Source organism: Durio zibethinus, chromosome 19 (assembly GCF_047325235.1).
Source record: "Durio zibethinus cultivar Kanyao isolate XHJ-2024 chromosome 19, ASM4732523v1, whole genome shotgun sequence".
Lineage (NCBI taxonomy): Eukaryota > Viridiplantae > Streptophyta > Magnoliopsida > Malvales > Malvaceae > Durio > Durio zibethinus.
The window spans coordinates 2,418,755-2,435,625 of NC_143180.1; the positions used below are offsets into that span (position 1 = coordinate 2,418,755).

Sequence of the window (16,871 nt, forward strand, 5' to 3'; positions counted from 1 at the left end):
CTCTGTTTTTTTTTTTTTTCTTTTTGTTTGTTTCCCGAGAAACAGAGAGGGTGGCTTCTGTCTTCTGTTTTTGTTTACCTTCTCTTTAATAGCTTGATTTTGTCCTATGTAGCAACAATTGGGGCCGTAAATGCTGTATCTTCCAAGCATTATTGTCATCTCTTTACCAAGTTCTTTCGTGTAAGTAAGATCAATCTATGGCTTTTGGTTTTGTGATTTTCTTAGTATTATTGTTGTCGATTAAAAAACATGAAATAAGGCTCCTAATGCCATAAATTTGCTTAATTGATGAACTCTATATTTGTTTTGAATAAGTAGATTGAAGGCATCTCTTTGATTTTTGCTCAAACTGTCAAAATCATAGCGCATTAGAAATGGTAAATGGTTTCATTTCATTCTAATATGGATGCCAATTGCCAATCATTCCCACAAATGCCCACACTTACAAATTCATGTATTTTGTTCATACAAAATCTTTCCAATGGCAATGAGCATTCCTCAAAGTCAAGGTGAGGTTTATAAAAGATGAGATTACATTGAAAATTTTCATCCCAAATGGGTAAAAGAAAGGAAAATTCTCTGGCAAAGATGGATTCAAAGTGACAAATGACAAACATTAGAATTTCCAATTGGAAAGACAAATACTTGAAATTTTGGTCATATGAACCTCTTCCAAAGCAAAATTTGATTCAAGGATGGGAAACCCTTTTCCTTCCCAGTACAAATTGGTTCATGCAAAATCTCAACATGCTGTAGCTTCCATGGGAGTTCCATTAAAAAAGGAAGATGTTCTACCATAACAGAAATATCTCAATTACAATCTTCTTTCAGGTCCTTTCTATTCAAATTCATTCTTCAATGGTACCAACTTCCAATTCACCCTAGAGCATTTAGTAATTAAATTCTGGTAAACAGAAGATCAGCACTTTAGCACTATGTATAGAAATTTTAGTCAAGATCACATTGTCCAAATACACAGCTTTATTGAAAAGAAAGAAAGATCAAAGGGTTAGACTACAAAGTGAAAAGAGATATAAAACATGCGTCAATTTCTACACAAAAGCCTGAATATTCAGCATTCATCAAGCACATATTTTGCAGTAAGCATATAGCAAGCACCTTAGAGTTTAATCATAAAAAAGATCTCTTGTTCTTTTTCAAAACCAAAATTTTCTAATCTCTCATTAGCCAACCATGATTTTCAAGAGAAATTATTTGATCAATGATTCACAACCCAATTATAAAGATATCCCCTATGAACAAATTTTAACTCTGAAAATGAAACGCTCCTTTAAACATAAATACAAGTGGTTAATCTTTACTACCAAGTACCAAATATCAAAGTTCTATGGTTATATGGAACTACAATGGAAAAAGCAGAAGCTAATTCAGCAAACTCTGACAGCAAAAACTAGCTCAATTCTAAATAATAGGTATTCAGGTATCACTGTTCAAGAGAGTAAAACAGAGGAAACCCAGACGAAAACTCTAAACTGCAATCTGAAGTTAAAAAACCCCATGAAGCTGAACATCAGACCAAGCATAAAAAAGAGAAGAGAACGAGAAATAGATGGACACCAACCTGTAAAACTTGTAAAATTTCAGGGAAAAATATCAGAAAAAAGCTGAAATGAGCAAAACCCATGACTATTAACATCAAACTAAGCCCAACCCATGAAGATGAACATTAAACTAAGTATAAAAATACAAAGAAAACAGAGAAAGAGAGGGAAGCAGACCTGCAAAAATTCAGGGAATGAGCACAACCCATGAAGATAATATTAAACACAAAGAAAACAGAGAAAGAGAAGGAAGCAGACCTGTAAAAATTCAGGGAAAAAGTTTGAAAACAGATCTAAATTGCAATCTGAAGTTAGAAAAACCCATGAAGCTGAACATCAGACCAAGCATAAAAATGCAAAGAGAACGAGAAAGAGATGTAAACAAACCTGTAAAACTGAAAAGAATCAGAAAAAAGCTGAAATTAGCAAAAACCGTGAGTATTAACATCAAACTAAGCACAACCCAAGAAGATGAATATCAAATTAAGCATAAAAATACAAAGAAAACAGAGAAAGAGAGGGAAGCAGACCTGCAAAAATTCAGGGACAAAGTTTGAAAACATTTGACAAAAAATTTGGACCATTTCTCGATTTGTGCGTGTCATCCTTGCGCAGGGGCCATGCTAATCTTCTCTGTATTGTTCCAATTTTATTGGATGTCCCCGAAGAGACAACAAGGCTCTCCTTCTTTCTGCTATATAAAAGCTTTTATTCTTCTATTCCTAATAAATGTGGGATATGTCGTTGGTTTGCAACTGAAAGTTGAACTAACTAGTTTAACTCATAATGACGAAAGCCTAACACGTGGGCTGGTTGAGTCTTTCGGGTGATACAAAACCATGGGCTTTTGGTATTGACACCCTGAAAGTCTTACGAACCGCGCGAGTCTTAGATCAAGAAGGTTGTGCAACGGAATTTACTTGAGATGGTGCGAGCAAAACACCATAAAGGATCAAAATCGAGACCGTGAAGACATGCATTACCCAAGTGTGCAGGCTAAGGTCAAGCCCGAAGTGCAAGAGTACACTCGAGATGAGCTGCACGGTATCAAGCATGAAGATTGCTCGTTGAAAGATTCTAAAAAGCCTCAGAATGTGGCGTGGGTAATCAAGCACCGAAGAGTCTAAACCAACCTGAAGACAGCCCGAGTGTCATTGTCAGGTCTTGGTGTGTTATGGTCCTGTCATGATTGATCCTGAATTGAGTAGCGATCGAGACCGAGATTAAGCTGACGTGAAAATGGTTTTAAGAGATGCGGATGTACATTTGGAGTATTGGAACATGTTACTAATAAGTTGTGCGAGTAGTGGGAGCTCTGGTCCGTAAGATACGCGAGTAAGTTCGGGACAATGGTTAAGCACCCTCAAGTCAAAGTAGTCCGAAGAGTGCCATCAGTGGAAGCAGTGTGCAGACATTTTGAGCATGGGAAGGGGATATTGTGCGTGGATAGTTTGAGCCCTAAACCCTAAAATATGTAGGTAAGTGTGTGGCAGTGTGCCGGTGCCCTGAGACTAATTAGCCAGTCAGGTGCTGTTGGTCGAACCCATGTGCGGGCACCTTCGAGTGGGTTGATGGAGCAATAAGCAAAATCAAGGAATAGTAGTGACCAAAAGGAAGGTTATGGGCCCTTGAGTTAACCGGATAAAGGCCTTGAGGTAGCTGGAGAGAAAAGTGTCTCTATTTCAGATAATCTTACGGTCACTGGTAGGAGACTGAAAAAATCTTTTACGCTCTTTATAAGGGATGACTGGTGTCAGCTCTCCACCACCCTCTTAGCTAGCGGTCAAGCAGGGGCCTGGCTAGTCTGAAGTGAGCTACTCCTAAGCATTAGTGATGTCTAGGTGGGCGGGTATCGTAGAGTCACGAGCGTTGCACGATGTTTCCTCGGGTCATGGTAAACTCGGGGACGGTTAGGGCCGACGGGCCTCATATCGCGCATTTACGTTAAGCCATGGGGTTACACGGTAGAGTTTGCTATGCCTCTCGATTTTCTTTCCTTGAGTCGGAAGGATCATGAGATGATGTTTATGTAGGAGGGACGCCATCGAGCCTGAGGGATATGCGGGCTAGCAGGCAGGCATGCTGCTAAACCCTTGTAGACAATCGATAGACGTGTGCTGCAGCTGGGGCAATCCACCCAAGTTCCCTTTGTGAGATTAGCATGATGTTGGGTGTCAATCATACGTGCGGACAGTTTACATAGAAGCTAAGGGCCTAAGCCCTAAGAACTGAGTCACATGAGATGAGATGAGCCTAGAGTCTTCGAGCTGACTGTTGACCAGTATTAGTATTGTGCTTGTGTAAACTTGATACGAAAGCTTGCGTACGATACGGGTAAACATGATGTTAGATTCTCATCATGTCAAGATATAATATCATGATTAGTTGTGCCCCTATGGATATTTCAGGATCAGTGCTCGAGACCTTAAGTCGTGCGAGCAAAAATGAATGTTCGAAATCACTTTAAAAATCGTAGATTGATGAGTGATAGAAGTTGAGTTTCTCTTTACGAGCAACTCTACAATATCAAAACTAAAAAAAATTTTTGAATAAGCGACTCGAAGAATCAAAATTAAACTGTTAAAAAAAAATTAGACTCGAAGAAAAATTGATCTTGACTACGAGTACTTTTGATGCCATACGGACGCTTAGTTTCTGAATGAGAAACGCGCGGACCGTGACACCAAGCGTGCTGGCATAAAAGGATCTACAGAAGCTTGGAGGCAGACCAGGTCTGCAGACACGGAAGAGTCTAGAGATGCCTGGAACAGGTCAAAGGTTCCAGAAGGGCTAGGGACGAGCACTGTGGTAGGCATTATAGCGCCCAGTAGAGGAAAACTTTAAAAGGTCCTAGCTATAGGCAAAGTGACGTCCAGATGGAGAAAGCTCTGAAACCCGCTAAGATCAGGTGGGAGTGTCTGAACTCTTTCGAATCCGAGGCTCAGCAAAGAACCTAAAACCAGTAGATTTCTAGAGAGGTCTTAGTAGACTCTATTGGAGCCTAGACACCCTAAAACTGTCCACAAGGCTTATAATGACCGTACACTTGAATTCATTATAATCACAAATATCATGAGGACTCAATGATAAATTAAAGACCCTTCTCCTCATTTGTACATAAGCATAATACGAGAAGTAAGAGTGAGAAGCCACAAGCTAGACGAGACATCAGGAACTTAGACCTTGAGAGACGTTGTAGAGAACACATTGAGACTGTATTTCACAAGTAATTGTATATATCCCTCGAGCAAATAAACTACTCTTGCTTTTAACTTCTTTCCTTCCTAACCTTTTCCCTCCTAAGAGACGAGTCGAGGTCCGGCAAAAAGTTAGGCACCGAGTCTTTGCAGACTTACATTAAGTTCTTTCAATTCTGGTACATATATCAGCAAATTAGCACTAAATAACAAGCAAATTGATGAACACTGTGTATAGAAATTCTATTCAAGATCACATTATCCAAATTGTACAGCTCTAGAGTGAATCCAAGGGTTAAAAAACCAAGTGAAACGAGAAAAATGACAAAGTCCAATTTCTAAGAAAGCCAGAATATTTAGCATTCATGAACTTTCATACCTTACATCAAAGATAAACTAGCTAGACCATACAATTTAATCATAAAAGCAGTCTTTTTTTCTTTTATCAAAACCAAAAATTTCTAATCTCTCATTCGCCGGCCCTTATCAACAAGGGTAGTTGTTCACTTGATTGCATAACCCAATTATAAACAGATTCCCTATAAATAAAATTTTAACTCTGACAATCGAAACTCTGATAGCAAAAACTATCTAAAATCTGAATAATAGATATTGAGGTATTTACTGTTTAAGAGAGTAAAACAGACCAAGCCCAGCACAACACTCTAAATTGCAATCTGAAGTGAGCAAAACCCATGAAGATGAACATCAACCTAAGCATAAAAATGCAAAGAAAACAGAGAATGAGATGTAAAAAAAAAAAAAAGAAATTCAGGGAAAATATTCGAAAAAAAATTTGAATCATTTCTCAATTTGTGCGTATCATCCTAGTGCAGGGGCCATGTTAATCTTCTCTGTATCGTATCGGATGTCCCCAAAGGGACAACAATGAGCTGCTGCTTTTTGCTCTTCTATTCCAAACTAAAGTGGGATATGTGGTTGGTTTCCAACTCAAAGTTGAACTAACTAGTTAAGTCCTAAGGAGGAAAGCCCAACACGTGGCTGGTTGAGTGGCACAAAACAAAGGGTTTATCCTAGTGGGACCCTTCAATTACTGTAAAAACCCACGCGTGGACTGTTGACGTACCGGACCGAGTATGAGACATCAATCCCCAGACAACAAATTTTACTGATTAGGCTGGAAAATTTCATAGTTGTATTAGCATTAAAAAATTAAAAACAAACCATAATAGTTTTACTCCACGGTTGAGATTGGCTTAGGTTTCGATTCAGTTTGATTAATTCATTTTTATATAATTACAACTTCAAATATTGGGTTGACTTCAGAAGTAGCAATGGTGAAACACTAAAGGCCAAGCATAGATGGCTGTGTCACCTTCTACGTTTATTAGATTTTTGGGTCTTCAATTCTTGGATGATGCACTCAACTGCCTCTTTCAGGCTGGCTTTTCTTCCCTCTTTGAAGTTCCAAAGCTCAACAACTATGTATCTCCCACTTCCATTGTACTCATTCAATACCAGCAATGCATTAGATACAGCCTTGCAAATCTCATCACCCCACTCACTTCTCAATTCCTTCAACATAATGTCGTCACAGTCATAGTTTCCTACAGAACATACAAATGGATTCAGTACATGAAAAATGAGAATCAAATTCTGCACATTAAGTATGGAGATCTGTAGCATATCATTAATCATTTCTCTCTGTTATCACATCAGGCTCACTTAGTTCATCCATTCCATACATGGTTCATACCAATTTTTATGCAATCATACTGCTAATGCATCATTTATAACAGGACTTGTGTTCATATGCTTGAAGATGATTGATGGGAATTCAGCTGCATTCAAATATAATTCGTAGCATTAAGGCATCAATAACACATGAGCAATTTATGGAAGAACTATCTGCAATGGCATATAACCAACACAAGTTTGCCTAGTTCATAATATCCATGCAGGCTGCAGCGATAATTAAGGTCCCTGAGGTAATATAATCTCTTAGGCAAAGAAAAAACACCTGATACTTCCCATCTATTAGCTCCCTCTTGAAACGATACCACTCTGGATTTGTAAAAAGGCTTTGCAATAAAGAGCATAATTCAGTGGAGTTCAGCTCCCAATCTCCAGAGAACTTCCTTATGCATGCATCTTTAAAAGGTCTGGGATCAACCTCTCCCATCCTTTTAATTCCAAAAGTCCAGCAAACCCTATATTCCAGTAACATGAAATCAGTTCATCAATAATTTGGTGCAACCGGAATTTGACATAAGGCAAATAAAGTGGGTCAGCATTTCTCTGAATAAGATGAACTCTTACATTTATCAATTCTTTGAGAGCATGCAGCAGCTCAAGGTTACTCATACGCTCTTTAAGTATAAGAGGTGGTTTAAGTTATCCAAACATTGCAATTCATCCACCTTTTCATCCAACTCTTTTTTCAAATCATCAAGCTGTACAATCAGTGCTTAGTCACTGTTCATAGAGCTTGGAGCTTTCGACTGCCAGAGAGTTAATGCGTCAGTTTAACTTGTCACTAAGAAGAGAAAAAGAATAACCATAATTAAACAAAAATACTATAATTTGATGCAAAATAGATCATGCTGCATAGAATTTCAAGTATTTTCATTCCAGAGTGAGCAAATAATACAGTAGCTTGATTTCTTATCAGTATATTTAATGTTAGCCTCTCCACCTTTTCCTTTTGAAGCGTTAGATATTTTAGCTCTTGGTCATGTTGAGCCTCTTGCTTATCCAATCTTTAAACTGTCATCTCAAACTCATTCCTCAAAGACTCGAATTCCTGATGCAGCTTTTCACTATTTTGGCTAGCCAACTTGCTCTTCCTCTGTTCTGATAACACATAAAATTACATATAAACAAGATGTCTTAAATATCCAACCAATATGTAAAGGAACCTGAGTTAATGTTAGAATTTCAATTCTCAACCACATAGAGTGAAGAATCAAAGGATGTGAAAAGGTACAGGTAGACTACATTAAAGTGAGAGTTCCACCGCTAGTCTCATTTCATAGGTTGTATATGTTATGCACCAAGATTGGGCAGCTTGTTCCTAAGAGGCTTAGAATTAGATTACAATTTTGTGGTTTATCTGGACTTGGTTTTACCATGATAACAGTTTAAACCAACATTCATAGATTTATAGCCATCCTACTATCTTGAGCCTATCATCCTCACATATGTTCATTACATGATTTTGTAACTATCAGCAGTCATAAATTGTTACAACCGAAAAGCAATTGAAATCCAAAACATGATTTATTAACCTTGAATCACACTGACTCTGGCCTACACATGCCATCACCCTAATGATAATCAACTGTTTGAATAGACCCTCTTTACCATGAGCTCTCAAGATTCAACTTCAACCCTTAGGTCAAGTATACCATGCTAGCCAACTATTAAAAACACATGTCTCCTTCTGGTCATTACTTTTTGCTACTTGCCTTTTACATACCAAAAAATCACTACATAGAAAAATAAAAAACATACCATCAACAACAACATAGTAATTAGAACATGTAAAAATAGAACCGTACATTTTTTTATCCGAAAAATTACATTTGAAACATTGAATTCTTGAAAAAATATATATATTTTTTTGCTTCTAGAAGCAATCCACAAAAATGGAAACCAAACCAAATTAATGCTTGGGGCCAAACCAAATCCTAAAAACCAATTCATCACGAAGTATAAAATTGGGATACTGGGGACCCTTAACTCTAAAAAATGAACGAGTCATGTTGAAGTTCAAAACTGATAAGCTAACCTTCAATATATTCTTGATGTAGCCTTGTTTGTTCTGCCTTCATTTTACTAAGAGCTTCAGAAACCTCATCCAACTTGAATCCCATTTCTAACAGTTTTCCATTGCAAATAAATTTTTAAAGCAACTAAAGTTAGAAATTTTTTTTTAAAAAAAAAACCTTTACTTTAAATTAAAATAATCATGTTAATTCCAAGGAACCTTTTTTTGGTTGTCTTTTCTTCTTTAATAATTAAGGGAAGTTTTTTTTTTTTTTTTCATTCTTGTTTTGGAATTGCTAAAGGAAGAAAGACGTAAGAGAAAATGCATGCTAAAAAAAGTTGAAGCCATGAAATAAAATTAAACAAAAAAATAAATAAAGACTTGCCTTAACAGTAAAGTACCCAATGAAAAAGACGAGTCAAAAGGGTCAGGGACAAAAGTGTTTTTTTTAATGCTGGAAATAACCGTAAAGGGCTGCGGGTTCGGGTCGACCCGGCCCAAGTGAAATGATCTAATACTCTAATTAATTAATTATGTTTTATTTTATTAAAAACAAGAAATGTAGAATTAAGAAAAAGAATTTTTTTATGAAGAATTGAAAATGTTGATGACTTTTTATAATACTAGAAAAACCTCCCAAACAAATTATTTTTTAAGTATAAATTAAAATTTTTGAAAATAATTATTTTAAATTATTTCTTTTTTCTTTTACAGGATGTTTAATTTTTCTTTCATTGAAAGATCCAAACATTTAAATTTCATTTTAAAATATAAATTTATAACATTAATATGTAATCTTAACAGCAATTTTTTATAAAAAAGAATAATATTTGTTAAAAAAAGATTTAAGAATAAAATCCAATAAAAAAACAAGACATGAAAGTTGAAAATCATAAGAAAAAATTATATATCCTATTTTGTTGTTAAGACCCAAACGCCCAAAGAGCTTAAAACCCTTTTTATTAACGTCAAGACAAAAAAAAATTAATGTTTAAAAAAATGTAAAAAAATGTGAAGAAATGTAATGAGAAAATTTAGCAATGAAATCCTAAATGCGCTTTATGTCACACTTTTCTTTATAACTCGACAAAAGCAGCCATGAAAATCCTGGAGCTTAAACTTTGAAGAGGGATTCGTGCACCGAAAGAAACAAAACAGTGCAGGGGAGAGAAGAGAAATGTGGATACATTTATCGATTCTTTATCTCAAGCTATGGCCTCCTTTCTACCAAAAAAAATCATACCATTTTTATTGTACAATGTATAGTATTTTGATCACTACATATGCATATAACTTAACGTACCTTCAACAAATTCATCACGCAACACAGTGTTCTCATCCATCAGCTGTCTCAGAGTTGTGTTATATCTAAGCTCCCAATCCCGCAAACAACTGTCCTGGGAGTTAATTTTTGCTATTAGGCCATCGACAAGTCCTCGAAGAGTTGCAGTTGTGTCATCATATTTATGTTCCATTTCAGACAACTGCCGATTTTTGTAATCAATCTCATGTATGAGATTCCCAACAAGCCTACGCTCTTTCTTTACCTCCTCCTCGTAGTTATGTCTCTCCATTTCAATTGAAGATTAAAGTGCTTGCAATATCAATCAAACGAATGGATTAGATTAGACTCTGAAGACACTGATTAACACTGCTCTGATTGGAAATTTCAGACCTTAGAGCTATCTTCAAAAATTAAACAATAGCATACGAAGCAAAGACATCTCATTACAAGAATTCAAACTCAGAAGTATCAACTTAAATCTTGAGATTAAAGGTGGGATTTATGGGGTATGAAATGCCTAATTTCCATATAAAAAAAACCAATAAAAAGAGAAGAAAAACACTCACTTTGGAACTGAAAAGCATACATGTTTTCTAGTGCAAAAATTAATGTGATACTTTGGAGCTGAAAAAAGCATGAAGAACAAACTGATTATTTGGAACAAACATCAAAAACCCAATAAAAGAGAAGAAAGGCATTACCTTTAGGAAAGTAGGAATGGCTAAGGCCTATGGCATATACAAAAAAAAATGTATTTTTTTCTCTTGCACAAGTGAAATGTGGCCATTTTTGCTAACATGGAAACTTCAAATGTAAATAAGTAAATAAAGAATCTTACAAATTCAACAAAATTGGCAAACATGAGAGAAAACAAAATTGTTAAAATTTACACAATCTTGGGGTAAAATTGGGTTTAACCTCTTCTTTCTTCTTCTTTTTGCTGTAGAGTTAGAAGGATTTAACCTCTTCAAAGTTCAGGTTTTTGTTTTTGTTTTTGTGCAAGGAAATGCAGCTCCAGGAGGCAACAAGCATGGAAGCTATGTTTTTTGTACGGTAAAAGAACGTAATAAAAGGGTTGCACTGGTACTATTCTTACAGCCAAGTGACATTGCTAAAAATGACCAAGATATCAAGAATGACACGTGGCTGCTTTTCAAGTCATGTGTATATTTGTATGGTCTCACTTTATGGGCCAACTGTATTATAGTTTTTTTTTTTTTCCTTTTTGTTTGTTTCTCGAGAAAAAGAGGGGATGGCTTCTGTTTTCTGTTTTTGTTTCCTTTCTATTTAATAGCTTGATTTTGTCCTATGTAGCAACATTTGGGGCCAAAAATGCTGTATCTTCCAAGCATTATTGTCATCTTTTTACCAAGTTCTTTCATGGAAGTAAAATCAATCTATGACTTTTGGTTTTGTGATTTTCTCAGTATAATTTTTGTCAATTAAATAAGCTACTTTCTTAGTATTATTGTTTTCGATTAAAAAACATGAAATAAGGCTCCAAATGCCATAAATTTGCCTAATTGATGAACTTGATATTTGTTTAGAATAAGTAAATTGAAGGCATCTCTTTGCTTTTTGCTCAAACTGTCAAAATCATAGTACTTTGGAAATGGTAAATGGTTTCATTTCATTCTAATACGGATGCCAATTGCCAATCATTCCCACAATTGCCCACACTTACAAATTCATGCATTTTGTTCATACAAACTCTTTCCAATGGCAATGAGCATTCCTCAAGGTCTAGGTGAGGCTTATAAAAGATGAGATTACACTGAAAATTTTCATCAATTAAGCCATTTCTTGCCTATAAGCATCCCAAATGGGTAAAACAAAGGAAAATTCTCTGGCAAATATGGATTCAAAGTGACAAATGACAAACATTAGAATTTCCAATTGGAAAGACAAATACTTGAAATTTTGGTCATATAAACCTCTTCCAAAGCAAAGTTTGATTCAAGGATGGGAAACCCTTTTCCTTCCCAGTACATATTGGTTCATGCAAAATCTCAACATGCTGTAGCTTCCACGGGAGTTCCATTAAAAAAGGAAGAATGTTCTACCATAACAGCAATATCTCAATTAGAATCTTCTTTCAGGTCCTTGCTATTCAAATTCATTCTTCAATGGTACCAAATTCCAATTCACCCTGCAGCATTTAGTACTTCAATTCTGGTAAACAGAAGATCACCACTTTAGCACCATGTATAGAAATTCTAGTCAAGATCACATTGTCCAAATGCACAACTTTATTGAATAGACAGAAAGATCAAAGGGTTAGACTACACAGTGAAAAGAGATATAAAAGATGAGTTCAATTTCTACACAAAAGGCTGAATATTCAGTATTCATCAAGCACATATTTTGCAGCAAGCATAAAGCAAGCACCTTAGAGTTTAATCATAAAAAAGATCTCTTGTTCTTTTTCAAAACCAAAATTTTCTAGTCTCTCATTGGCCAACCATAATTTTCAAGAGAAATTATTTGATCAATGATTCGACAACCCAATTATAAAGATATCCCCTATGAACAAATTTTAACTCTGGAAATGAAATGCTCCTTTAAACATAAATACAAGTAGTTAATCTTTACCATTAAATACCAAATATCAAAGTTCTATAGTTATATGGAACTACAACGGAAAAAGCAGAAGCTAATTCAGCAAACTCTGTCAGCAAAAACTAGCTCCATTCTAAATAATAGGTATTCAGGTATTAACTGTTCAAGAGAGTAAAACGGAGGAAACCCAGACGAAAACTCTAAATTGCAATCTGAAGTTAGAAAAATCCATGAAGCTGAACATCAGACCAAGCATAAAAATACGAAGAGAATGAGAAACAGATGGAAACAAACCTGTAAAACTTGCAAAATTTCAGGGAAAAATATCAGAAAAAAGCTGAAATGAGCAAAACCCATGGATATTAACATCAAACTAAGCACAACCCATGAAGATGAACATCAAACTAAGTACAAAAATACAAAGAAAACGGCAAAAGAGAGGGAAGCAGACCTGCAAAAATTCAGGGAATAAGCACAACCCATAAAGATGAATATCAAACTAAGCACAAAAATACAAAGAAAACAGAGAAAGAGAAGGAAGCAGACCAGCAAAAATTCAGGGAAAAAGTGTGGAAAGCAAAAATTCAGGAAAAAGGTTTGAAAACAGATCTAAATTGCAATCTGAAGTTAGAAAACCCCGTGAAGCTGAACATCAGACCAAGCATAAAAGTGCAAAGAGAACGAGAAAGAGATGGAAAAAAACTTGTAAAATTTCAGAGAAAAAAATCAGAAAAAAGCTGAAATGAGCAAAACCCATGAATATTAATATCAAACTAAGCACAAACCATTAAGATGAACATCAAATTAAGCATAAAAATACAAAGAAAACATAGAAAGAGAGGGAAGCAGACCTGCAAAAATTCAGGGACTAAGCACAACCCATGAAGATGAACGTTAGACTAAGCATAAAAATACAAAAAAAAAAAACAGAGAAAACAGAGAAAGAGAGGGAAGCAGGCATTCAAAAATTCAGAAAAAAAATTTGGACCATTTCTCGATTTGTGCGTGTCATCCTTGCGCAGGGGCCATGCTAATCTTCTCTGTATCGTTCCAATTTTATCGGATGTCCCCGAAGGGACAACCACAGTCAGATGCTTTCTGCTATATAAAAGCTTTTACTCTTCTATTCCTAACTAATGTGGGATATGTGGAAAGTCCAACAAGAGTGCTGGTCAAGTCTTTTGGGTGGCACAAAACCATGGGCTTTTGGTATTGGCACCCTGAAAGCACATCCTCAATGATTCCAAATTTCTAATTTATCCTGCAACATTAAGTTCCTTCAATGCTGGTAAATATATCAGAAAATTAGCACTAAATGACAAGCAAATTGATAATCGCTGTGTACAGAAATTCTATTCAATATCACATTGTCCAAATTGCACAGCTTTAGAACGATTTTAAGGGTTAAAAAACCAAGTGATATGAGAAAAATGACAATGTCCAATTTCTACACAAAGCCAGAATATTTAGCATTCATTAAGTTTATACTTTACATCAAGAACAAACCAGCTAGCACCCTACAATTTAATCCTAAAAATTAAAAATGTCTCTTTTTCTTTGTCAAAACAAAATTTTCCAATCTCTCATTGGCCAACCCTGATCAACAAGGGCAATTATTTGTTTAAATGATTGCATAACCCAATTATAAATAGATTCCCTGTGGATAAAATTTTAACTCTTGACTATCAAAGGACCCTTTAAAGTTGGAACATAAACAAGTACATGTAGGTGATGTACTCTCTTCTATCAACTGCAAATTCCAGAGCTATATTGAACTTACAATGTGAAAAGAAGAAACTAATTCAGCAAACTCTGACAGCAAAAACTATCTAAAATCTGAATAATAGATATTGAGGTTTTCACTGTTTAAGAGACTAAAACAGATCAAACGCAGGGAAAAAACTTATAATGTCAATCTGAAGTGAGCAAAACCCATGAAGATGAACATCAAACAAACCATAAAAATGCAAAATTCATTGTTGAAGAGAGTAAAACAGACCAAACCTAGCACAACACTCTAAATTGCAATCTGAAGTGAGCAAAACCTATGAAGACGAATATCAAACTAAGCATAAAAACGTAAAGAAAACAGAGAAAGAGATGGAAACTGACATACAAAAATTCAGGTAAGGGCAAAGGTTGAAACAAATTTTGGCACAACACTCTAAATTGCAATCTGAAGTGAGCAAAACTCATGAAGATGAACATCAAACTAAGCATAAAAATGCAAATAAAACAGAGAAAGAGATGGAAACTGATCTGCAAAAATTCAGAAGAAAACAGAGAAAGAAATGGAAACTGATCTGCAAAAATTCAGGTCAGGGAAAAAGTTTGAAAAAAATTTGGACCATTTCTCGATTTGTGCGTGTCATCCTTGCGCAGGGGCCATGCTAATCTTCTCTGTATCGTTCCAATTTTATCGGATGTCCCCGAAGGGACAAGCAGAGGATACTGCTTTCTCATATATAAAAGCTTTTACTATTCTATTCCAAATCAATATGGGATATGTGGTTGGCTTCCAACTAAAAGTTTAATCAACTAGCTCAAGTCATAGTGAGTAAAGCCCAACACGTGGGCTGGTTGAGTCTTTTCTGGGTGGCAGTATGGAATGGGCTTTTGGTAATGAGATACTTTCAATTCATATAAAAACCCACATGTGGACTGTTGACGTGTATCAATCTGATGAACGGGACCGAGTACGAGACATCAATCCCAGCTGAAATAAATTTTACTGGGAAAATTTCATAGTTGTATTAACGTTAAAAAGTTAAAAACAAATCAAAATAACTTTACTCCACGGTTGAGATTGGCTTGGGTTTCGATTCAGTTTGATTAATTCATTTTTACATAATTACAACTTCAAATATTGGGTTGATTTCAGAAGTAGCAATGGTGAAAGACTAAAGACCAAGCATAGATGGCAATGTCACCTTGTTTATGAGATTTTTGGGTCTTTCATTCCTGGAGGATGCACTCAACTCCCTCTTTCAGGCTGGCTTTTCTTCCCTCTTTGAAGTTCCAAAGCTCGAGAACTATGTATCTCCCACTTCCATTGTACTCATTCATTTCCAGCAACGCATTAGATACAGCCTTGCAAACCACATCACCACACTCACTTCTCGATTCCTTCAACATAATATCTTCACAGTTGATAGTTTACTACAGAACATACAAATGGATTCAGTAAATGAAAAATGAGAATCAAATTCTGCACATTAAGCATGGAGATCTCTAGCATATCATTAATCATTTCTTCATGTTATCACATCAAGTTCACTTAGTTCATCCGTGCCATATATGGTTCATACCAATTTTTATGTAATCATACTGCTAATTAATGCATCATTTATAACAGGACTTGTGTTCATATGCTTGAAGATGATTGATGGGAATTCAGCTGCATTCAAATATAGTTCCCAGCATTAAGGATTCAACAACATATGAGCAATTTAGGGAAGAACCATCTGCAGTGGCATATAATTGACACAAGTTTGCCTAGTTCATAAAATCCATGCAGGCTGCAGCGACAATTAAGTCCCTAAAGGTATATGAATCTCTTAGGCAAAGAAAAAACACCTGATACTTCCCATCTATTAGCTCCCTCTTGAAAGGATACCACTCTGGATTTGTAACAAGGCTCTGCCATAACGAGCATAATTCAGTGGAATTCAGCTCCCAATCTCCAGAGAACTTCTTCATGCATGCATCTTTAAAAGGTCGGGGATCAACCTCTCCCATCCTTTTAATTTCAATCTTGGTTTGAGAACTCCAAAAGTCCTGCAAACCCGATATTCCAGTAACATGAAATCAGTTCATCAATAATTTTGTGCAACTGGAATTTGACATAAGGCAGATAGAATGGGTCAGCTTATCTCTGAATAAGATGAACTCTTACAGTTATCAATTCTGTGCGAGCATGCTGCAGCTCAAGGTTACTCATATGCTCTTTAAGTATAAGAGCTTGGTTTAAGTTATCCAAACATTGCAATTCATCCACCTTTTCATCCAACTCTTTTTTCAAATCATCAAGCTGAACAATCAGTGCATAGACACTGTTCATAGAGCTTTGTGCTTTCAACTGCAAGAGAGTTAATGGATCAGTTTAACTTGTCACTAAGAAGAGGAAAAGAATAACCATAATTAAACAAAAATACTAGGATTTGATGCGAAATAGATCATGTTGGATAGAATTTCAAGTATTTTCATTCCAGAGTGAGCAAATACCACAGTAGCTTGATTTCTTATCAGTATATTTAATGTTAGCCTCTTTACCTTATCCTCTCGAAGCATTAGATTTTTTAGTTCTTGGTCATGTTGAGCCTCTTGCTTATCCAATCTTTCAACTGTCATCTCAAGCTCATTCCTCAAAGACTCGAATTCCTGATGCAGCTTTTCACTATTTTGGCTAGCCAACTTGCTCTTCCTCTTTTCTGATAACACATAAAATTACATATAAACAAGATGTCTTAAATATCCAACCAATATGTAAAGGAATCTGAGTTAATATTAGAATTTCAATTTTCAGCCACATAGAGTGA

The 16,871-nt window shown here is 35.6% G+C and overlaps 2 protein-coding genes, 2 long non-coding RNA genes, 3 other non-coding genes and 1 pseudogene across 7 annotated transcripts; all 8 read right to left on the bottom strand.

Annotated features, from left to right (window-relative positions):
* Positions 1-368: 368 nt before the first annotated feature.
* On the bottom strand, positions 369-5,695 carry LOC149513308 (uncharacterized). Its single transcript, XR_016330287.1, has 4 exons — positions 2,093-5,695; positions 1,950-1,978; positions 1,740-1,820; positions 369-1,582 (listed from the first exon to the last, which is right to left on the bottom strand). It is a non-coding gene; the product is annotated as an uncharacterized LOC149513308 (long non-coding RNA).
* Positions 2,132-2,234, bottom strand: LOC149513309 (U6 spliceosomal RNA). Its single transcript, XR_016330531.1, has one exon. It is a non-coding gene; the product is annotated as a U6 spliceosomal RNA (small nuclear RNA).
* On the bottom strand, positions 5,550-5,643 carry LOC149513310 (U6 spliceosomal RNA; annotated as a pseudogene).
* A 208-nt stretch (positions 5,696-5,903) lies between the features above and the next one.
* Positions 5,904-11,136, bottom strand: LOC111309787 (uncharacterized). Its single transcript, XM_089748297.1, has 6 exons — positions 9,793-11,136; positions 8,511-8,597; positions 7,416-7,573; positions 7,040-7,221; positions 6,741-6,930; positions 5,904-6,327 (listed from the first exon to the last, which is right to left on the bottom strand). Exons 1-3 carry the CDS (start codon positions 10,061-10,063, stop codon positions 7,482-7,484), a joined length of 450 nt encoding a protein of 149 aa, XP_089604423.1. The 5' UTR covers positions 10,064-11,136; the 3' UTR covers positions 5,904-6,327; positions 6,741-6,930; positions 7,040-7,221; positions 7,416-7,481.
* A 407-nt stretch (positions 11,137-11,543) lies between these two features.
* LOC149513311 (uncharacterized) lies at positions 11,544-15,244 on the bottom strand. Its single transcript, XR_016330288.1, has 2 exons — positions 13,322-15,244; positions 11,544-11,946 (listed from the first exon to the last, which is right to left on the bottom strand). It is a non-coding gene; the product is annotated as an uncharacterized LOC149513311 (long non-coding RNA).
* LOC149513312 (U6 spliceosomal RNA) lies at positions 13,310-13,412 on the bottom strand. The gene has a single exon (XR_016330526.1). It is a non-coding gene; the product is annotated as a U6 spliceosomal RNA (small nuclear RNA).
* On the bottom strand, positions 14,670-14,772 carry LOC149513313 (U6 spliceosomal RNA). The gene has a single exon (XR_016330527.1). It is a non-coding gene; the product is annotated as a U6 spliceosomal RNA (small nuclear RNA).
* A 19-nt stretch (positions 15,245-15,263) lies between the features above and the next one.
* On the bottom strand, positions 15,264-16,787 carry LOC111309496 (factor of DNA methylation 1-like). The gene is made up of 4 exons (XM_089748296.1): positions 16,606-16,787; positions 16,229-16,411; positions 15,910-16,110; positions 15,264-15,492 (listed from the first exon to the last, which is right to left on the bottom strand). The coding sequence occupies exons 1-4, from the start codon at positions 16,681-16,683 to the stop codon at positions 15,490-15,492; spliced, it is 465 nt and encodes a 154-aa protein (XP_089604422.1). The 5' UTR covers positions 16,684-16,787; the 3' UTR covers positions 15,264-15,489.
* Between the last annotated feature and the right edge of the window lie 84 nt (positions 16,788-16,871).